General features: G+C 54.5%; 1 protein-coding gene across 3 annotated transcripts; it reads left to right on the forward strand.

Moving 5' to 3' along the window:
• Positions 1-502: 502 nt before the first annotated feature.
• On the forward strand, positions 503-15,049 carry STX6 (syntaxin 6). 3 transcript variants are annotated; one of them, XM_074832942.1, is made up of 8 exons: positions 503-581; positions 2,948-3,128; positions 3,734-3,817; positions 5,578-5,640; positions 7,832-7,954; positions 9,258-9,364; positions 11,012-11,106; positions 12,723-15,049. In XM_074832942.1, the coding sequence occupies exons 1-8, from the start codon at positions 547-549 to the stop codon at positions 12,797-12,799; spliced, it is 765 nt and encodes a 254-aa protein (XP_074689043.1). In that variant the 5' UTR covers positions 503-546; the 3' UTR covers positions 12,800-15,049. The 3 variants fall into 3 exon arrangements, with proteins under 3 accessions (XP_074689043.1, XP_074689041.1, XP_074689044.1); XM_074832940.1 differs by lacking the exon at positions 12,723-15,049 and adding an exon at positions 11,336-12,710; XM_074832943.1 differs by lacking the exons at positions 503-581; positions 12,723-15,049 and adding exons at positions 1,159-1,285; positions 11,336-12,710.
• Positions 15,050-15,586: the final 537 nt, after the last annotated feature.

The following is a 15,586-nucleotide window of genomic DNA, read 5'->3' on the forward strand; positions in this document are numbered from 1 at the left end:
GCCCGGCAGCCAGGCCAGGGTGGCCGCCCCAGCCCCACACAAGCCGCGGTTGAACTAGATGATCCGCAAGGTCTTTTCCAACCTTGATGATTCTGTGATTCTGGCCCTGCTCAGCGCCGAGAAGCCGGCCCGTAGCGAGACCCGGCGGCGAAGCGGCGAGACGGCCACGGTGCCCCCCAGCACTGACGGGCTGCCCAGGGCCCAGCGGGCCGCGGGTTCCCCGAGTCTGGAAGAGCCGGGACTGTCCCCGCCCCTGCAGCACCCCCATTCTGGGGGCTGCTCCCCGCCCGGCAGCGGCCTGGGGGGCACCCGCCGCCCCTCGACAGCCCCCGGTGAGGCCGGTCCCGCCGAGGCGCAGCCGCTCCCTCAGGCGGCCGCCATAGCGGCGCGAGCCGCGCGCGCTCCGTCCCCTCAGCCCGCCCCCTGCCCCCCCCACGCCCTCCACGGGCACTGTGCGCAGGCGCGGCGGGGGAAGGGGCGGGGCGGGGGCGGCGGGGGCGTGGCGGGCGGCGCGCGGCGGCCGGGGCGCGCGGCGGCGGCAGCGCCATGTCGATGGAGGACCCCTTCTTCGTGGTGAAGGGGTGAGCGCCCGCCCGCGGGAGACACCCCGCGCCGTGGGGGCTGGGGAGGGGTCCGGGGGGCGTTCCCGGGCGCAGGTGGGAGGGGGCTGGGTATGGCCGCCCCGCAGCGGGGGAGGCCCGGGGAGAGGGGGGTGAGCGGCGGCCGGGGGGGGGTCTGTGGAGGCGACCGAGGCGGGGGAAAATGGCGCCCCCGTCCCCCCCTTTCTGAGGGTGAGGGGGTTTGGGGGCGTCCCCGGCCTGGGCCCAGCTGGGGTCCCCGGCGTCGGCAGCCGGGCGCGGGAGGCCCCGGGGCGAGGCGCTGTGCCGGGCCGCGCCCGGGCCTCCCCGCGCGAAGCAGTCCCCGCTCTGCGGGCCAAGGACACCCCAGCTCTGTAGGTGCGGCCCCGGGTACAGGGGCGGGCGGGGAAGCGGGAGGTGCAGCGCTGCCTTGGCTGCAGGTGCGGCCGCCGGCACGCTGGCCCGGCGTGGGGACAGCCTGCCCGGATGTCCCCGCCGGCCGTCGGAGCGAGGTGACAGCGGCTTGGGAAATGTCGCCCTGCAGCAGGCAGAGCCGGGCGGGCTGGCTCGTGGGTGGCATCCCCAGGAGACCAGGGCCGTGGTGTCCAGGCGGAAAGATGGAGAGGAGCAGGGACCAAGCCGGGGAAGAAGCTGCAGTGTGGACAGTTGCCCTGAGAGGAAGCAAGCAGAGAAGAGCCTGAACAAAGGCGAGCGCAAACCAAAGGCGGTCGAGGCAGCAGGAAAGGAAAATTGTAATCAATACTGTGAAAGCACCTTAGTCTCTAAAAAATACCCTGGGGCCTGCTTCAGCTTCTGCTGCGGGCTGGTCGCCTGCCCCGTATCGCAGTGAAACAGCCCTCAGGAGCAGTGGAAGTGGTCATAGGGGAGCCGTGGGGAAAGCGTGTGAGCATAGGAGGTGCGGGAAGGGATGCTGGTGCAGCCAGGGAAAGTGAATCTCTGCCAGGTTGAACTGGTGCTAAGGGGAAAAAATACGATTTGCCGTGGGTGGGGAGCAAACGTCCTGTCAAACTTTCCAGAGAGGTTCCCATGCTATGTGGGGAAGGGCTGGGAAGGGAGAGGGGATGTGCTGCCGCTCCCAGCATTAATTATTACCCAACCAGTTGGGGTGGAAGGGGCTGGTGGAGGCTGTCCACATTGTGTTTAGTTTGCTTTTCTGGAGTTCGTAACTCCTCCCATCAGAGGACATCCAGCTCTGCTTTAAATTCCTGCTTGTGGGTACTTTCCCAAGTGTGCCCAGATGGAAGAAAACTAAAACTTCTGCTAGCAAGTAGTGGAGGGAACGAAGCTCCAGATCCTCAGTGTGGGCTGCTGACTTTAGGGCACTAGATGTGGCAGACTCGGAGCTGTGGGCGTGCAAGAAGAGGAGGGACGCATGTCAGGGTGCCAAGAGACTGCAGCTTAGACAACAATGTTGAGTACTTCAGGCCACGGTGTAAGGTAAAGAGAAGCTGCAGTTCTGGCACCCCTGCAGGGTGTGGGCTCAGTTTATCTGTCCTGGGCTTCCCCTGCTGATAACCTACTTACCTTTACTGGGGATAAACACCTGCATCTTAGGTGGATGCTGCGTGCAAGCTCTCAGGCTTGTGGTGGCCCCCTTTCACACCAGCAAAGTCTGGTCTCGACTGCACCCCTCATCCCAGTTCCCCATGAAGCTGGGGGAGCGCTTCACAGCCCAGGACTGCAGGGTTTGTAAATACAGATAACCACACTGATGGACCGTGACCCAAACTTACAGACCCGCTTGCCCCAAACCATCAAAGCGGTGTTCAGTACTGTCAGCAAAGCCTGCCTTCCCGTGCTGTGAATGCACTCATCTCCAAAAAGCTTAGAGCAGCAGAAAAGACTTCTGTTCCCTAAGCCAGTAGAGCTGTGTATTTTTTAAATGCTGAATTAAAGTAAACAGTGCTGCACTCAAGAGTCTGCCTGGCTGTATTGTGGGGACAGTTCCTGTAATTCTGTGTGCCCTTGGGGTATCTTACATAGGTAGTCAAGAGTCTTCAGAGGAAAGCTGTTGAGAGGAATGCAGAACATTTAATTGCCAAAGAGCTGCCTTGTTCAGACACTCTGCCCTGGCTTGCCTGCGTGACACTCGACAGACACCTTCCATAAAGAAATAGGTCCCTTCATTAATAGCTGACCTGTAAGTTGTTGCTGCTCAGCACTTTGTGCCATAACAAGAGACGGGATTGTCCAGCAACTAGGGCAAATCCTTATTTTACAAAATAAACTAAAAATTGTGTGAAGGAGCGGTGTTTGGAAGAAAGCTATGCTTCCCTGCTTAGCTGGACCCAGGGCTGTCCTGGCATGACGATAATCCCTTCGCTTCTCTCTGATCACCCCGGCTGCAGGGAGGTGCAGAAGGCTGTGAACACCGCCCAGGGGCTCTTCCAGAGGTGGACAGAGCTCTTGCAAGATCCCTCCATCGCCACAAGAGAAGAAATCGACTGGACCACTAATGAGCTCAGGAACAACCTGCGGAGCATCGAGTGGGACCTGGAAGACTTGGATGAAACAATTAATATCCTTTCTGTGGTCCTTTGGGCGTAAGGGCGTACAGTTCCTGAGTTGAACTAAATAGCTGAGTACCAGTGCTTGCCAGTAGTTACTTTTTGCAGAAATCAGGACTACTTGGGATTGAATTTTGCATTTACGTTGGCTTTTCTCAAACTGCAAATGAGAAATTAAGACAAATGTGTTCAGCAAAAGGATTTTCCTTTTGCCTTTTTGTTTTCCTTTTGACAAGGTATATTCTAAGATGCTTTGTTCTAGAAAGCCTATTGTGTTGTATGAATTTGGATTTCTGTGTAGTCAGTCATACTCTAGGCTGGCTTCCAGAAATACTTCTTTTCCCTTGTGTTCATCTGAGCACTCCTGAAAGCGCTGCGCAGTATCAGAGAACCAAAAAAAAGCAAGAGAAAAACCTCACACTGGTGCGTGTACTGCACAGTATGTTCCTGCGTGCCTGTTTTTTCCTCCAGTGTTTTGTACTTGGCTAATCAAATTTTGGGAAAAGGCACAGCGCAGTGGACACTTGGTAGACCCCCCGCTGCGGCACGCTCGGGTTTTGTGTATTTGTGTGCATAGTCAACACTGCTAACGGGGTCTCCTTGACTCACTGCCTACGCATTGTTGAGGCAAACCCACGGAAATTCAACCTCGATGCGACGGAGCTGGGTATCAGGAAAGCCTTCATCACGAGCACGCGGCAGGTGGTCAGGGTAAGGAACGTGGGCTTGGGGTGGGAGCAGGGGGGAAGGCAGGGGGAGTGATTAGGTGGTTAAAAAAAGGAAAGCTTGTGGTCATTTCTGTGCTGAAGTGGAGAGCAGAGAATAAACCTGCTACCTGCTTTCTCTCAGGCCTCCTCCTCTTCCTCATATGGTCCCTCCTGGGGATGCCCAGATGGGTTTGGGGCTGTGGGGGTGCAGGTACCCCATGGCATACCCTCCTTTTCTGCTGCTGCCCCTTTAAGTCTTCACACCTCTCTTGCAACAGTGAGCCTGGGAACCTATAGAAACTGGGAAGGAAGAGTAAAGACCCTGCTGCAATGCAGGGGAGGCTGGAGCCTCTCTTCAGTGTTGAAGGAAACCGCAACTGTCCTGTGCTTTTGTAGCGCTAGTTTTCAAAAACAGAGAGTCCACTTTGAACACTGACAGATGGTTAAAGCCTAACGTTATTGACATGCTGACTTCAACTTCCTACCACTACAAAATAGTCCAAACAACCACTAGATTTATTTTTAACTTTGAGAAGATTTTTTTTTTAGTTTAAGCTCATACTTCAGAAGCAAAAGGAGGATTTTAACTACTTGGTGGTAATAAATAGAGAAGAAACGTCTTCCTAAAAGCCTCCACTGCCTGGTAACAAGCTGCTAGTTAGGAAATTTTCTCCCTATTAATAGCTACACTGAGCATAGCTTAGTTTCTGCTGCCCCTCATGCCTCCGATGTTCCTGCTTCACAAATGCATTGCTGTGGCTGGCAGCAAGCTTGTTACCCTACCTGCAGTCCTGCAGTCTGGACGCAGTTCCTAAAGCCTGCTGCCTGGGAACTGATCCCGAAACCGTGCTGGCCCTGGGTAGCAGACATGTGCTTGCTGCCTTCCCCTCGGTGTAGTCCACTCCCAAACGGGCAGGATCAGGCAAGCCCGCTCTATGGTCCTCTTTTCCTGGCTGAAAACTGCTGGCTAATGGGTTTTGGAGCCACATCTTTTACTGTTAAGTGAAATTTCGTAGTGGCATTATGCAGCTGACTTCCAGTTTCCCTGGGGGAATTCGTGATGCATGAGCATTAGCCGGTGCCGAGTAACCGAGCGGGATCTGGTGCTCTTAGGTGACATATTGTGCATCTTTGAACAGCTAAACTTACCTAAATGTTCTGGTGACATCAGAACTGTGCTGGTGGATCAATCCCTGCTAGATCGTATTGACTACTTGCTAATCTACCCTATAAAAACTAGACTACGCTGTGATGGAGACCCTTCTGTGGCTAGTGATCTTCTACAGGAACTTGACAGCAAAACTTAATTGATAACAGAGAAAACAGAGGCACAGTCGGAGAGGATGGCCACAGGACAGGAAACTTATCCTCCACAATATAAAACCAGATGCAACTGGGAACAAAGTGCAGCGGGTTATGGGCTTTCAAGACCTTGAAGAACATGACTCTTCCTTGCAGTCTATCGATGGGATCATTAGTTTAATATACAAATCAAAGTGTTTCTGGCTGTAGTGAAGCAAAATGAGTGGTAAATAAGGAATATTTTCAAAATATCCCATTGCTGTTGATTCTAGTATTAGTAAAATGATGAACTGTGATGAAGCCTTCCAGGCTCTTTAGAACTGCACATTTTCAAAGAAAATGTCCCTTCTCTTACTCCCCCTAAAGAAGCCTTGCTGGGTATAGACAGCCCTGTAGCACCCTGAAACTGCCTGTCACCTCAGATCCAATGCTCACATACTACTTCTTTCCTTGAACAAACAGGAAATGAAGGATCAGATGTCAAACTCCTCCATGCAAGCACTGGCTGAAAGGAAAAACAGGCAGGTAAGAACCAGAAACAGGCAAGTTAAGTGAATGCAGTAGCTGTTTGGTACTTTAAGGAGTGAGGAGGATTTATCAGCTCTGGCAGCTGGTGTCTTAAGGTATGTGCTAGGTGGAACTTCCATTTTCACTTACTTCAAGGCCCCACATCATAAGGTAGAGCGTATAGCATTGATCAAAGCTGTGTAAAAGCTGTAATTACAATATATATCCTGTCTGTAGTTCATCCCCTTAAAAACCTTTGTTCTGGGAGGGGGCTTGCATGCTGCAGCAAAGCTGTGTGTTTGAACCCAGTCTGTTTTGCTGACCGAGAGAGCTGGTTCTCGGAGGCATGATTCTGCCTCCCTCTTCCAAGCCTGTGTCTCAAAGCAATAAGTCAGCACTTGCCATCTGTCTCTGCCTTCAGATCTGGTTGTGTACAACTGTTGGTGTTGCATCATCCCGTGGAAAGGGGAATCTCCCTCCTCCTCAGGGGGAACAGACTCAGAATCCATGTGTAATCCTGCGCTCTGCTGTATTTCGGAGCTAAGATGCTGCAATATCCTTTCACACAACTGCCTCTTGTAATAGTTAGCCATGGAAGAAGCTCAAGGAGTCTCAGGTTGTCTGCACTTGTAATCTAAGGAATAGATGTGGCTTGTGCTCCTTCTCAGCTGATGGGGGCGGCTGTAAGGAGATCTCAGAGCTGCCTCAGTAAAAGTCAGCGTACACTTCGCACAAGGAACTTATCTCACTGCACCTATCGTACCGCTTGTGGCAAAAATGACAAACTGCAACAAGCTACTGAGAAACACAGAGCTGATTCCTGAGCTTGTTACGGGGTTAATTGACATGCTTGGCAAACACTTGAAGAAGCAAAGTCCCTTACACCCCTGCTCAAACAAGTCTGTAGCTGTCTGCGTTTTGCTGCTTTCTCTTGTGCGAAGTTCCTGCTAGCTGCAGGAGACCATATGGCCCAGCGAGCGCGGCGACATCTGGTCAGGAAAACTGACTTCCCCTTGCAGCTTTCCTCTCCCTTCCCCAGCCCCTCAGCTTCAGACTATGAAGCTTGGGCTGGGCTGTAGCAGCTTTTCCAGCGTGCCTCTGGGTCTGAGAGGCGGGTTCCTGACCCTCACAGGCTAAGGCTGGCAAACAGAGGCCTTTGTGTTGAAGCTGGAGCAAAACTAGTGCATCGCATTAAATAAGCGGTAGCTGCGCTTCCCATGAACTGGAGAGGACCAGGAGCTTGCTCAGTGTCTCGGGGGCAGACAGAGCCAGATGTCCTGCCAGCTTCCTGAGTGGTTGGTCTGTCGGCTTTCCTCATCCCTCCTTGAGCCTTGTAAGGCAGATGAACTGTAGCGGCCATCTTGTTTTTAGTCTGCTGGAGCAGCCTGGTCATCATCTTGCTGTTCTTCACAAATACTCAGTTGTCCCCTCCTGCCCACAATCAGAAGCTGCCAGACGGTCTCATTACGAGTCGGCCTTGCTTCCACACTGGTGGGCAGAGCTCCCTCACCCATCCGTGGTGCTGCAGGGTGCAGCTCCTCACCTGCGGGCCATGTTCATTCTCCAGCATCCATTGCTCGTGTTGTACCCCTTCCAGGGAACAGACTTACTCAGCTGGAAAGCCACGTCTCTGCTGGCTTTGCTCAAGCTTCTCCATTCGGGTTGTAGAGCAGGTAGCAAGTGTAATCTTGTATGCTGGCAACTGTACAGTACGCTGGAGGAGCAGGTAGCCTGAATCAAAGACTGTGAACATACAACCCTGCACTGGTTAAGCACTTTATCCAGACCCTCTTAAGTCCCTGTCTGTAGCACAACGTTCAGTTCGAGCTATACATCTGTTAACACAATATAGCTGGATACTTCCCAGATCACATGTCCTAGCACACAATGCTGCCTCTTAGACCTTTGCTAGTCTTTTGTGCTGTGCAGACCTCCTGCATACACCGTCTGTCACTCGTACTCCAGCTTTCCTGCTGCTGGAGGGGCAGATCTGCAATAACAGGCTGCAGAGACTTCCCAGGCTGGCGTTTTGGGATTGTGTTGTTTTAGATTGTGACAGCACTCTGGTTGAGTAGCAATAGGGCAGGAGGACAAGGGTGCTATATATGTGTGTACAGGAGCATTGCCTTGTCTGCCTTCCCACAACACCCTGTATGCAGGCTGTGAGCAGACGCAAGGGTGTTGCTAAGGGCTCTCTGCATCTCTTCAGGTGCTCCTGGGAGAAAGCGGGAGTCAGAGTTGGAGCGCTGGACCTGATAAATACAGCCGTCTGGACCGGGAGCTGCAGTTAGCAAATTCACACTTCATCGAGGAGCAGCAAGCTCAACAACAGGTAAGGCAACAACTGGCACCGTGCGGACTAACTAAATAGCTTTGCTTGCCAAATGGGTGCTGGGGGGATGAGGTGCAGGCTGCGAGAGCCAAAAACCAAATCCAGTCCTCGGCTGGTCTGGATCCAGGAGCCTGACAGCACTCCTCTTTGCTTGCAGCATATACCTGTGCATGCATTTCCTGTACAGAACAGCTTTGGATGCACCTTGGCACGGAGTTTTTAACCCTTGAGGCTTGGGTCTTCTGCTCTGTACAGAAGGCAAACAACATGATCTGGAAGATGTAGCACGCTAAGCTTTAATACGACATCGATTGCTGAAATCCTTGGAAGAGTAGAAACATCGCAAACAGAAAAGAGCCTGTTTCTCTTATGCAACTTCCCCTGGTTAAAAAATGAGCTGATGTTTGCTGTTGTTTGTGTGCATCTTCATCAGAACAGGGCTAGGAGCAGGAGCACGTGCCTGCTTCCTTTTCCTGCCTTTGTCAACACGAGCTTCGTGAGAAAGCCTGTGCGTGGGCTTTGCCGAACCCCTGGCGAGGTGCTTCCCCGTTGCCGGGGGAGTTTTGTCTGGAGAAGTGCCCGGGCAGCGTGCAGACCCGCGTACAGCAGCCCACCCAAACACGGGCCTTTAAACAAGCTGCCTTTTGGAGGTGGCAAACTCTGCTAAAGCTCCTGTCCCGTGATGCCACCCCGCAGTTTTACCTAGTGACTCCAGGAAGATAAATAGATTCAGAAATAGGTAACTAGGGTAAACGTAATCCTTAGCGTGACTGTGCCCTGAAAATGACTTAAAACATCAGCAGACCTATTCCTTTGGCACATTCGGAGCCAGGCTTGCTATTTTCAGCTGTAGAAGCTGCAACCCTTTTACTCGCATTAACCCCTTGTTAGCTGCCGCACGTTCCAGGTTGCATTTCCCAGGCACAGCATCAGCACGGCTCCCTGGTGCCCGTTGCAGGCAGGGGGGCTCACGGAGGTTTTGACGACCAGCCCCTGTGGTTTCCAAGAGTTGCTTTAGTGGTGGGTGTGGCAGGGAAGGGAGGGAGCATGGCTGAGCTGAGGCTGGATTTGCAGGGCTGTTGGGAGACTGCAGCCTGCTGTGCCGTAGGGGTGCCATGCCCGGGAGGCTCTCCTGTTTCTAAGAAACGTGGTCCTCATTCCTGGTGGTTTAGGTCTGTGCCCAGGCCCCTGCAGCTGATGTTGGCCCCGCAGCGAGTGTCTGTCCATGGGATCAGCTGGCTTCAACCCAGCTGCAGGAGGCGGCAGACCTGTAATTGCCCGTTTCCCTTCTCTTTGGCCCCAGTTGATTGTGGAGCAGCAAGATGAGCAGTTGGAGCTGGTCTCTGGCAGCATCGGGGTGCTGAAGAACATGTCCCAGCGCATTGGCGGGGAGCTGGAGGAGCAAGCAGTGTAAGTGTGAGACGCGGCGCTGAAAACCCAGTATGGGGCTGGCTGCAACACAGCTGGAGGTCCTCAAACACGTATCTCTGCCCCTGTTAGGGCCTTGAATTTCCTAGTCCCTCAGGCAGCCGCTCCTAGCCAGCCTTTGATTTTAGGCAGTGGAAAGCATTTCTTACTGCAGCCTGCAGCAATCCAACCGCAGTCTCGTTGGTTTGAAAGCCTGCACCTAGGGCAGGCTTAGCTGCTGGTTTACCTTCCCGTCTCTCCTTCTCTCCTATTTACACACTCCCCCTAAGGCACACAGTGAGCTCCCTAGTTTCAGCCAGCCAGCAGCACCGAAGGGACGAGGGAGGGAGGTGCTGTGTAATGGGGATACTGGGTGCTTTCCCACTCCACAGGGTTTTGTGCTGACCCTGGAAAACGGCTTGACCTGGGAGCTCTCAGCTCTGCCTCACTGCTCTGAAACACGCAGCACAGAGCTGCTATTCATAGTTTAAGCTAAAAATAACCCTCACCCACGCAAAGGGTTAAAGGGTAGCTCACAAAGTAATTTGCATCCATCATTTGCATATAAATCAGATTTTTTTCCCAGTTCTTGTCCTTTGCAAACAAGTGCATAAAGTTTCCAGTTATGCAGGCTAACAGCTAACACTTGCAGAGAGGCTTGAAGGCTTTGTGCCTAAAAGCCCTCCTTGTTTGGCTGGTAGGAGTCTGGAGGGCCATGTCCCTTGTGAAGCAATGTCTTCCTTGATGGAGAGAAGAAACTTTAAACACACCTCCTGTATGAAGCCTTGAAGCCTGAGAGTCTTCTGCTCTCATGGAAGCAGATCGGTGCGGTGTGTCCGTTTTGATACCATCACATAAGCCATCAGTGCTTGCTAGACAGCAGCAGATAACTACTGCAATGTGTTTTTTACAACTTTCTTTTTTCCCACTGAATGAAAGGTTTAACAAGTGCCCTAGAACTCCAAATGAGGGAAGCTGTCCTTTTAAACATATTAAGCTTTAAAATCTGACTGGCTGGAGACAGTTGGATTGATACCTTGATTCTGGATGTGCTCGTTTCTCTTCAAATGGGCTCTTGGCATTGACAAAGCACAGCTTCAGGAAGGCTTTCAGATTCATTACAGTCACTGTGTGGAGGAAGTAGAGGGGTAACTTCCATGCAGAGCTTAAAAAGCACCTTAAAAGCAATTTCAAAATCTCGTTCCTGCTTGATAGGTGACTGGAACAAGATTTTAGCTTCAACTGCAAGCCCTGAACAAGAAAAGGGATTTGAAGTGCAAGCTAGCACCTAGGTGTATCTAACTGGTCTCTGCTAATTGCAGATTATACATGAGACCTTCCTCTTTAAAAGGAGGAAAAACCCCACTCCTCATCTAGCAGGGGTGCATAGAGCTCAGCCGTGAACACGCAGAGGGGGGCAGTCCGATGGGAGTCCCAAATGACTTCCCACTCTCCACCAAAGCAGAGCTGCCTCAGCAGGGTTTTTTCCCCCTCCTTGGGTACTTTAAAGGAGACTGGGCTGCGCTGCGTTTCTCCGCCAAGGTGTGACACGCTAATCACATCGGGGTTTTGACCAGCGTGTGTGAGGGTGTGAGGAACCCTGAAGGGACGCGCTGTTTGCTGACAGGTGCTGTGCTTCTCTGTCCCCAGGATGCTGGACGACTTCTCCCACGAGTTAGACAGCACTCAGTCGCGGCTTGATAACGTCATGAAGAAGCTCGCCAAAGTGTCTCACATGACAAGCGGTAGGTCCTGGGAAGTGGGATCCAGTCCTGGAAAGGGAGAGACAAGCCCTCGGATCTTCGGGCTGGGACACTGCGTGCTCCCACCCACTGACAGCCAGCCCAGACCCGAGCAGAGGGAAGGCAGCAGCTCTCTTGGTGTTTGAAAGAGGGGGAAGACTTCCAAGCCCTGCAGCTGCTCCTGCCCAGACACTACTCTGCAGCCCATCCTTTGCCTTTGTTTTATTTACAGATGCTTTTCTATTTATGCTGCTACTGCCGTGGTGGGAAAATCCCCCTCTCGACAGTAGGAGGGAAGCTCTGCAGCCTCCTGCGCTGCTGCAGTTTCTCAGACTGCCTGCGGAACAAAAGCTTTCAAGGTGCCATAAAACACTCGCCACCGTGTGTGGCTTCCCCCCCACCCCCACCAAACGCTTGCCCGCGGCAAGCTCCTTCCCAAATCCCACCTGCCCTCGCGCTGCTGGCGCCGGGCAGGCCCGCTAGATCTCTCAGCTGACAGAGGAAAGAGGCGATTTCTGCGTCGGGGGGGAGGCTGAACCCACGAGAAAAGTCCTTATAAGGCTGTGCCTGCAGCGGGTGGGCTGGCGGGGCGCCGCGGGCAGAGCAAACAGGAAGCCCAGCATGCCTGCCGGGAAGTCCCCCCGCCGCCGCTCTCCGAGCGCTGGCAGGGCGCCCGGCGTCGCCTCCTCCGTTACCCCCCTCTCCCGTGGGTGCTCGGGTAGCTTGTGGAGGGAGCAGCGAGGAGAAGTGTTCCTGCTCTGCAAGATTGGGCTGGCTGGGGGATTTCTGAGGTGGTGGAAATACAGCCCTAGAGAGACCATTTGGAGTGCTGGCAGTGCTTTTTGGGTCACCAGTAGCCCGGTGGCAGCATGACTGCCGGCAAACCTTGTGTATCTCCCCTTTCCTCTGGAAAAAACACTTCGATGGTTGCAGAGTGCTTCTGAGAGTTGTGAAAGCATTTCTGCTATCCCTGGCATCGCACGTGCTGGGGCTGACCAGGAGGGCTCTTCCCAGGGTAGCTTCTGTGCCCAGAAGTTGGGGGGTGCCAGCAGCCCTGGCCTTGCTGCTGCACCATCGTCTCACAGGGGCCTTCTCTGGCCACTGACAGTAGCCACTCTCAGAGGCGATGCAGCGTTGAGCTCCTACAGAGCGTGCCCGGGGCCAGCGAGGTGTAAGGACATCCTGGGGAAGTCTCAGTCCTGGCCCTCTCCTCAGGGGAGCTGCCATAAGCTCCTCCTGGCAGAGCTCTTCCGGGCAGCTTTCACCGGACCCCTTGTTCCGCTAGCAAACGGGTTACTCCGTGAACAAGCAGCAACACACAGCAGCTGTCTGTTCCTCCCGATTGCTTTTGAACCGGCTTTATCAAATCTGTTTGAACTTGGTTGGGGAGAAGCCTCAAGAATTCCCGCAGCTGTCCCCAAAAACAGATGTATCCTGGAGGAGAAACGCTGTCGCCTCGTGGGCTGCAGTGGGGCACGGTGCCAAAGGAACTGCTGCTTTGGCTTTTTATGGCTTCTTTAAGCTCAAATTGGGCTCCTACCAGTAAAGCAAAGAAAAGCTCTCGCCCAATTTTCCTTCCCTGTTAAAGCAGGAAGACTGACGCTTCCTTTTCCTTCCAGATCGACGGCAGTGGTGTGCAATTATCGTCCTTTTCGTCATCTTGCTGGTGGTGCTCATCCTGTTTTTTGTCCTGTGATGGACTGAACTTCCTCAGACGCCCCCTCCCCGCCCCCTCGCCCCCGTAGCACGGGGAAATGAAACTCACCGTTTCCGTCCGCCCACAGAGATCCCCGGCAAGAAGACCCGCACCCAGCTCTCACCATTCTCCTCTGAGGACCACGGCTCTGCTCCGCCGGCGTCTCACCTGGCCCTGGGGAGAGGGGGTGGAGGACTGGAGCTGCCTCCTCCCCCGGTGCGGCGCCATCCTGACCTGGGCTCCAGGTCCGGAGCTGGGCAGCTTGGAGGGGGACTTACCCCTGCGCTTCCACCCCGTGCAGGTAGGAGCTGGTCGCAGCGGTCCTGAGCTGCCGGTGGTCGGATGCGGACACACAGCAGTGAGCCCTGGGGAGGACGGGACCGGGGAGGGGGAGGAATTAATTAATTCACTGAGCATTACAAACCACATTGCCAGCCCGCGGGGGTTTGCCAGCCAAAAGCGCTGCTGGGAGGAGCGGTGGCGTGAAACCCCACGCAGCCACGGCGAGGGAGGGGAGCCCCGGCCGGACCCCCCCCGCCCCACGCTGCCTTCATCCCCCGACTTGCCGAGACCCCGGGGCGAGTCTGCAGCGGAGCGTCCACATCCACCACCCCTTGGCAGGAGCTCACAGGTGGGTGAGCCGTCGGGTGCAGTGTCCTGCCGTCGGCCGGCCCGCCACAGATAGAAACCCCAGAGCTTTAAACTTGGGTTGATGCACGCTGAAAGCTGGCAAACAAAACCATCAGCCGGAGAGTGAGTTTCTTAAAGCTTTTAAAATTGCCTCCGTTGTTATACAAGCCTCTAAAGCTCATTGACTGATGCTTTCTTTGCCCTTGTATAACTGAGTAACTGCTTCTGTTTAACAGCTGCTTCCCTTTGGCAAGTGATTTGTCAGGTCTAAAATAACTTATTTTTTTTAAGGAAAAAAAACTTTAAAGATTTTTTTGATGACCGTTCGAGCCACGTTCTCACTGCGGGTGCCCGACATGCATTATCAGAGGAATGGGGCTCAATTATCTATTTTAAGTGCATATGAACTTGTAAATAGGATGTCTTAATTTTTCCCAACGGCTATTTTTTGGACACCTCCATTGTGAGCAACCAAAAGGCAGGAGATTCAAAGCTAGATCACGTTTCTATATTACTTCCCAGCCCTTTTGTTACCTTGGAGTTGTTTGTCACGCGAGTTGTCTCGGCGGTGTCGGATAGCCTAGTTGTATCCCTGGATTAGGAGTTAGCCGGGTGGTCGATACCCACATGTGGTGCAGAAAGCCCACCCTGGCAGTATCCCTGGGGAGAAACGCAGGCGGGGGGGGGGGGTTTGTGCTGCAGACACCGATTGCAGGATGTGGAGTGACTCTTCAGGAAAGCAAAACCGGTTTCTTACTGAAGTCTGCTCCTGTATTTAAGTTGCAAACACCAAAAGACTCGGGACAGGCTGGCTTACGCCTCCCATCTGGGTCTCAGATGGGGCTGGGGGAGGAAGTTAATTGGTGCTGACGCTAAGACTTCTGCTGAAATTGCAAATTGCCCCCAAAAATCATCCTCCCCGAGCAGGAAACTCACCGCCAGACGACTTTACCTCCGGGATGCTTAGCCTGGACTGAACACTCCTCCCCGGCGGGTTTGTGGCTCCCTTCAAGTGGCTGCGTGACCCTCCCTGTCCCCCCCCGTAGGCGCCGGGCGCTGACAGCCAGCGGCACCGTGCCTTCTGCCCGGGGCGAGACCGAGCTGCTGCGCCACGTCTGGGCAGAGGCTCTCGTCACTAACGCACACACACCCTTAGCGCCGACCCCTGCTAATTATTTCAGCAGTTGCTCTTCATCCTTGTTTTCTTTCGGTTACGCTGCAAGAAATACGCGGTGCCTCCTTCCCAAGGCTGGCTCCCGCAGCGTCTGCGTGGCTCCTCGGGCTTAGTACCTCTCCAAGAGCAGGTTCCCGGGAGCGCGAGTCCAAGCAGGGGCCTGGCCAGTGCCCGGTATTCGCACACCTCCGATCCCCGCATTATTTTTGGCGTGGTCGTGCATCCTCCGGGAAAGGCTCCTGGTGCTCTGTGTGGGACCGCTGCGTCGTTACTCCAGTGCACTGCTGGAGGGTGGCCCAGCTGCTGGCATCATCGCAAGCCACCGGACTGTCTTCGGTCCCTTCTCCTGTGTACATTTGCTTTTTCTGTTGTTGGTGATGCCCCTCCCCTTAACACTAAATAAATGCAGTGCTTCTGCCCAGCGTGGCGCAGCACAGCTCACCGCTCGTTCTCGCAGTGACAAGTTGGGGTCACCTGGCACCAGGGAGTGGGAAAAAGCTCCCACCAGCATCAGCCAGGCATCGCCCTCCCGGCTTTTAAGGCCTAAGCGGCTGCTGCAGTTTCTGGGGTCCCCTCTGCTGTGGGCAGCTGCTGCCCAGGTGTGGGGGCGCCACCATGCAGAGGGCAGCCACTGCTGCCGTGTCTCCTCTGCTCGCCGGAGAGGCTTGTCCCTGCGCAGCCGCCCCGGCACGAGTTTCCCTTTCTGTGGCTGGAAAAAAAAAAAAACCCAAACCGGCAGCAGGAGCGCAGCCCCCTCTAATTAGCAATCTGGCAGTGCTGGCAGGAAGAGAGCAGCCCCATCACCCCGTGCTCCCCACCGTGCCACCCACCAGAGCGGGGTGGGTGGTTGTTCTGCCCTTCGAGGAGCGCTGCAGGCGGCTGAACCCCCCCGTCTGCCTGCCCAGGACCCCCCCAGCACCACAGCAGGGGCAGGAGGCAGCTGATAGAGCAACCGGGGCATGAGAAAGCAGCCAGCGAACACC

The sequence above is a fragment of the Strix aluco genome, chromosome 8 (genome assembly GCF_031877795.1).
Source record: "Strix aluco isolate bStrAlu1 chromosome 8, bStrAlu1.hap1, whole genome shotgun sequence".
Taxonomy (NCBI): Eukaryota; Metazoa; Chordata; class Aves; order Strigiformes; family Strigidae; genus Strix; species Strix aluco.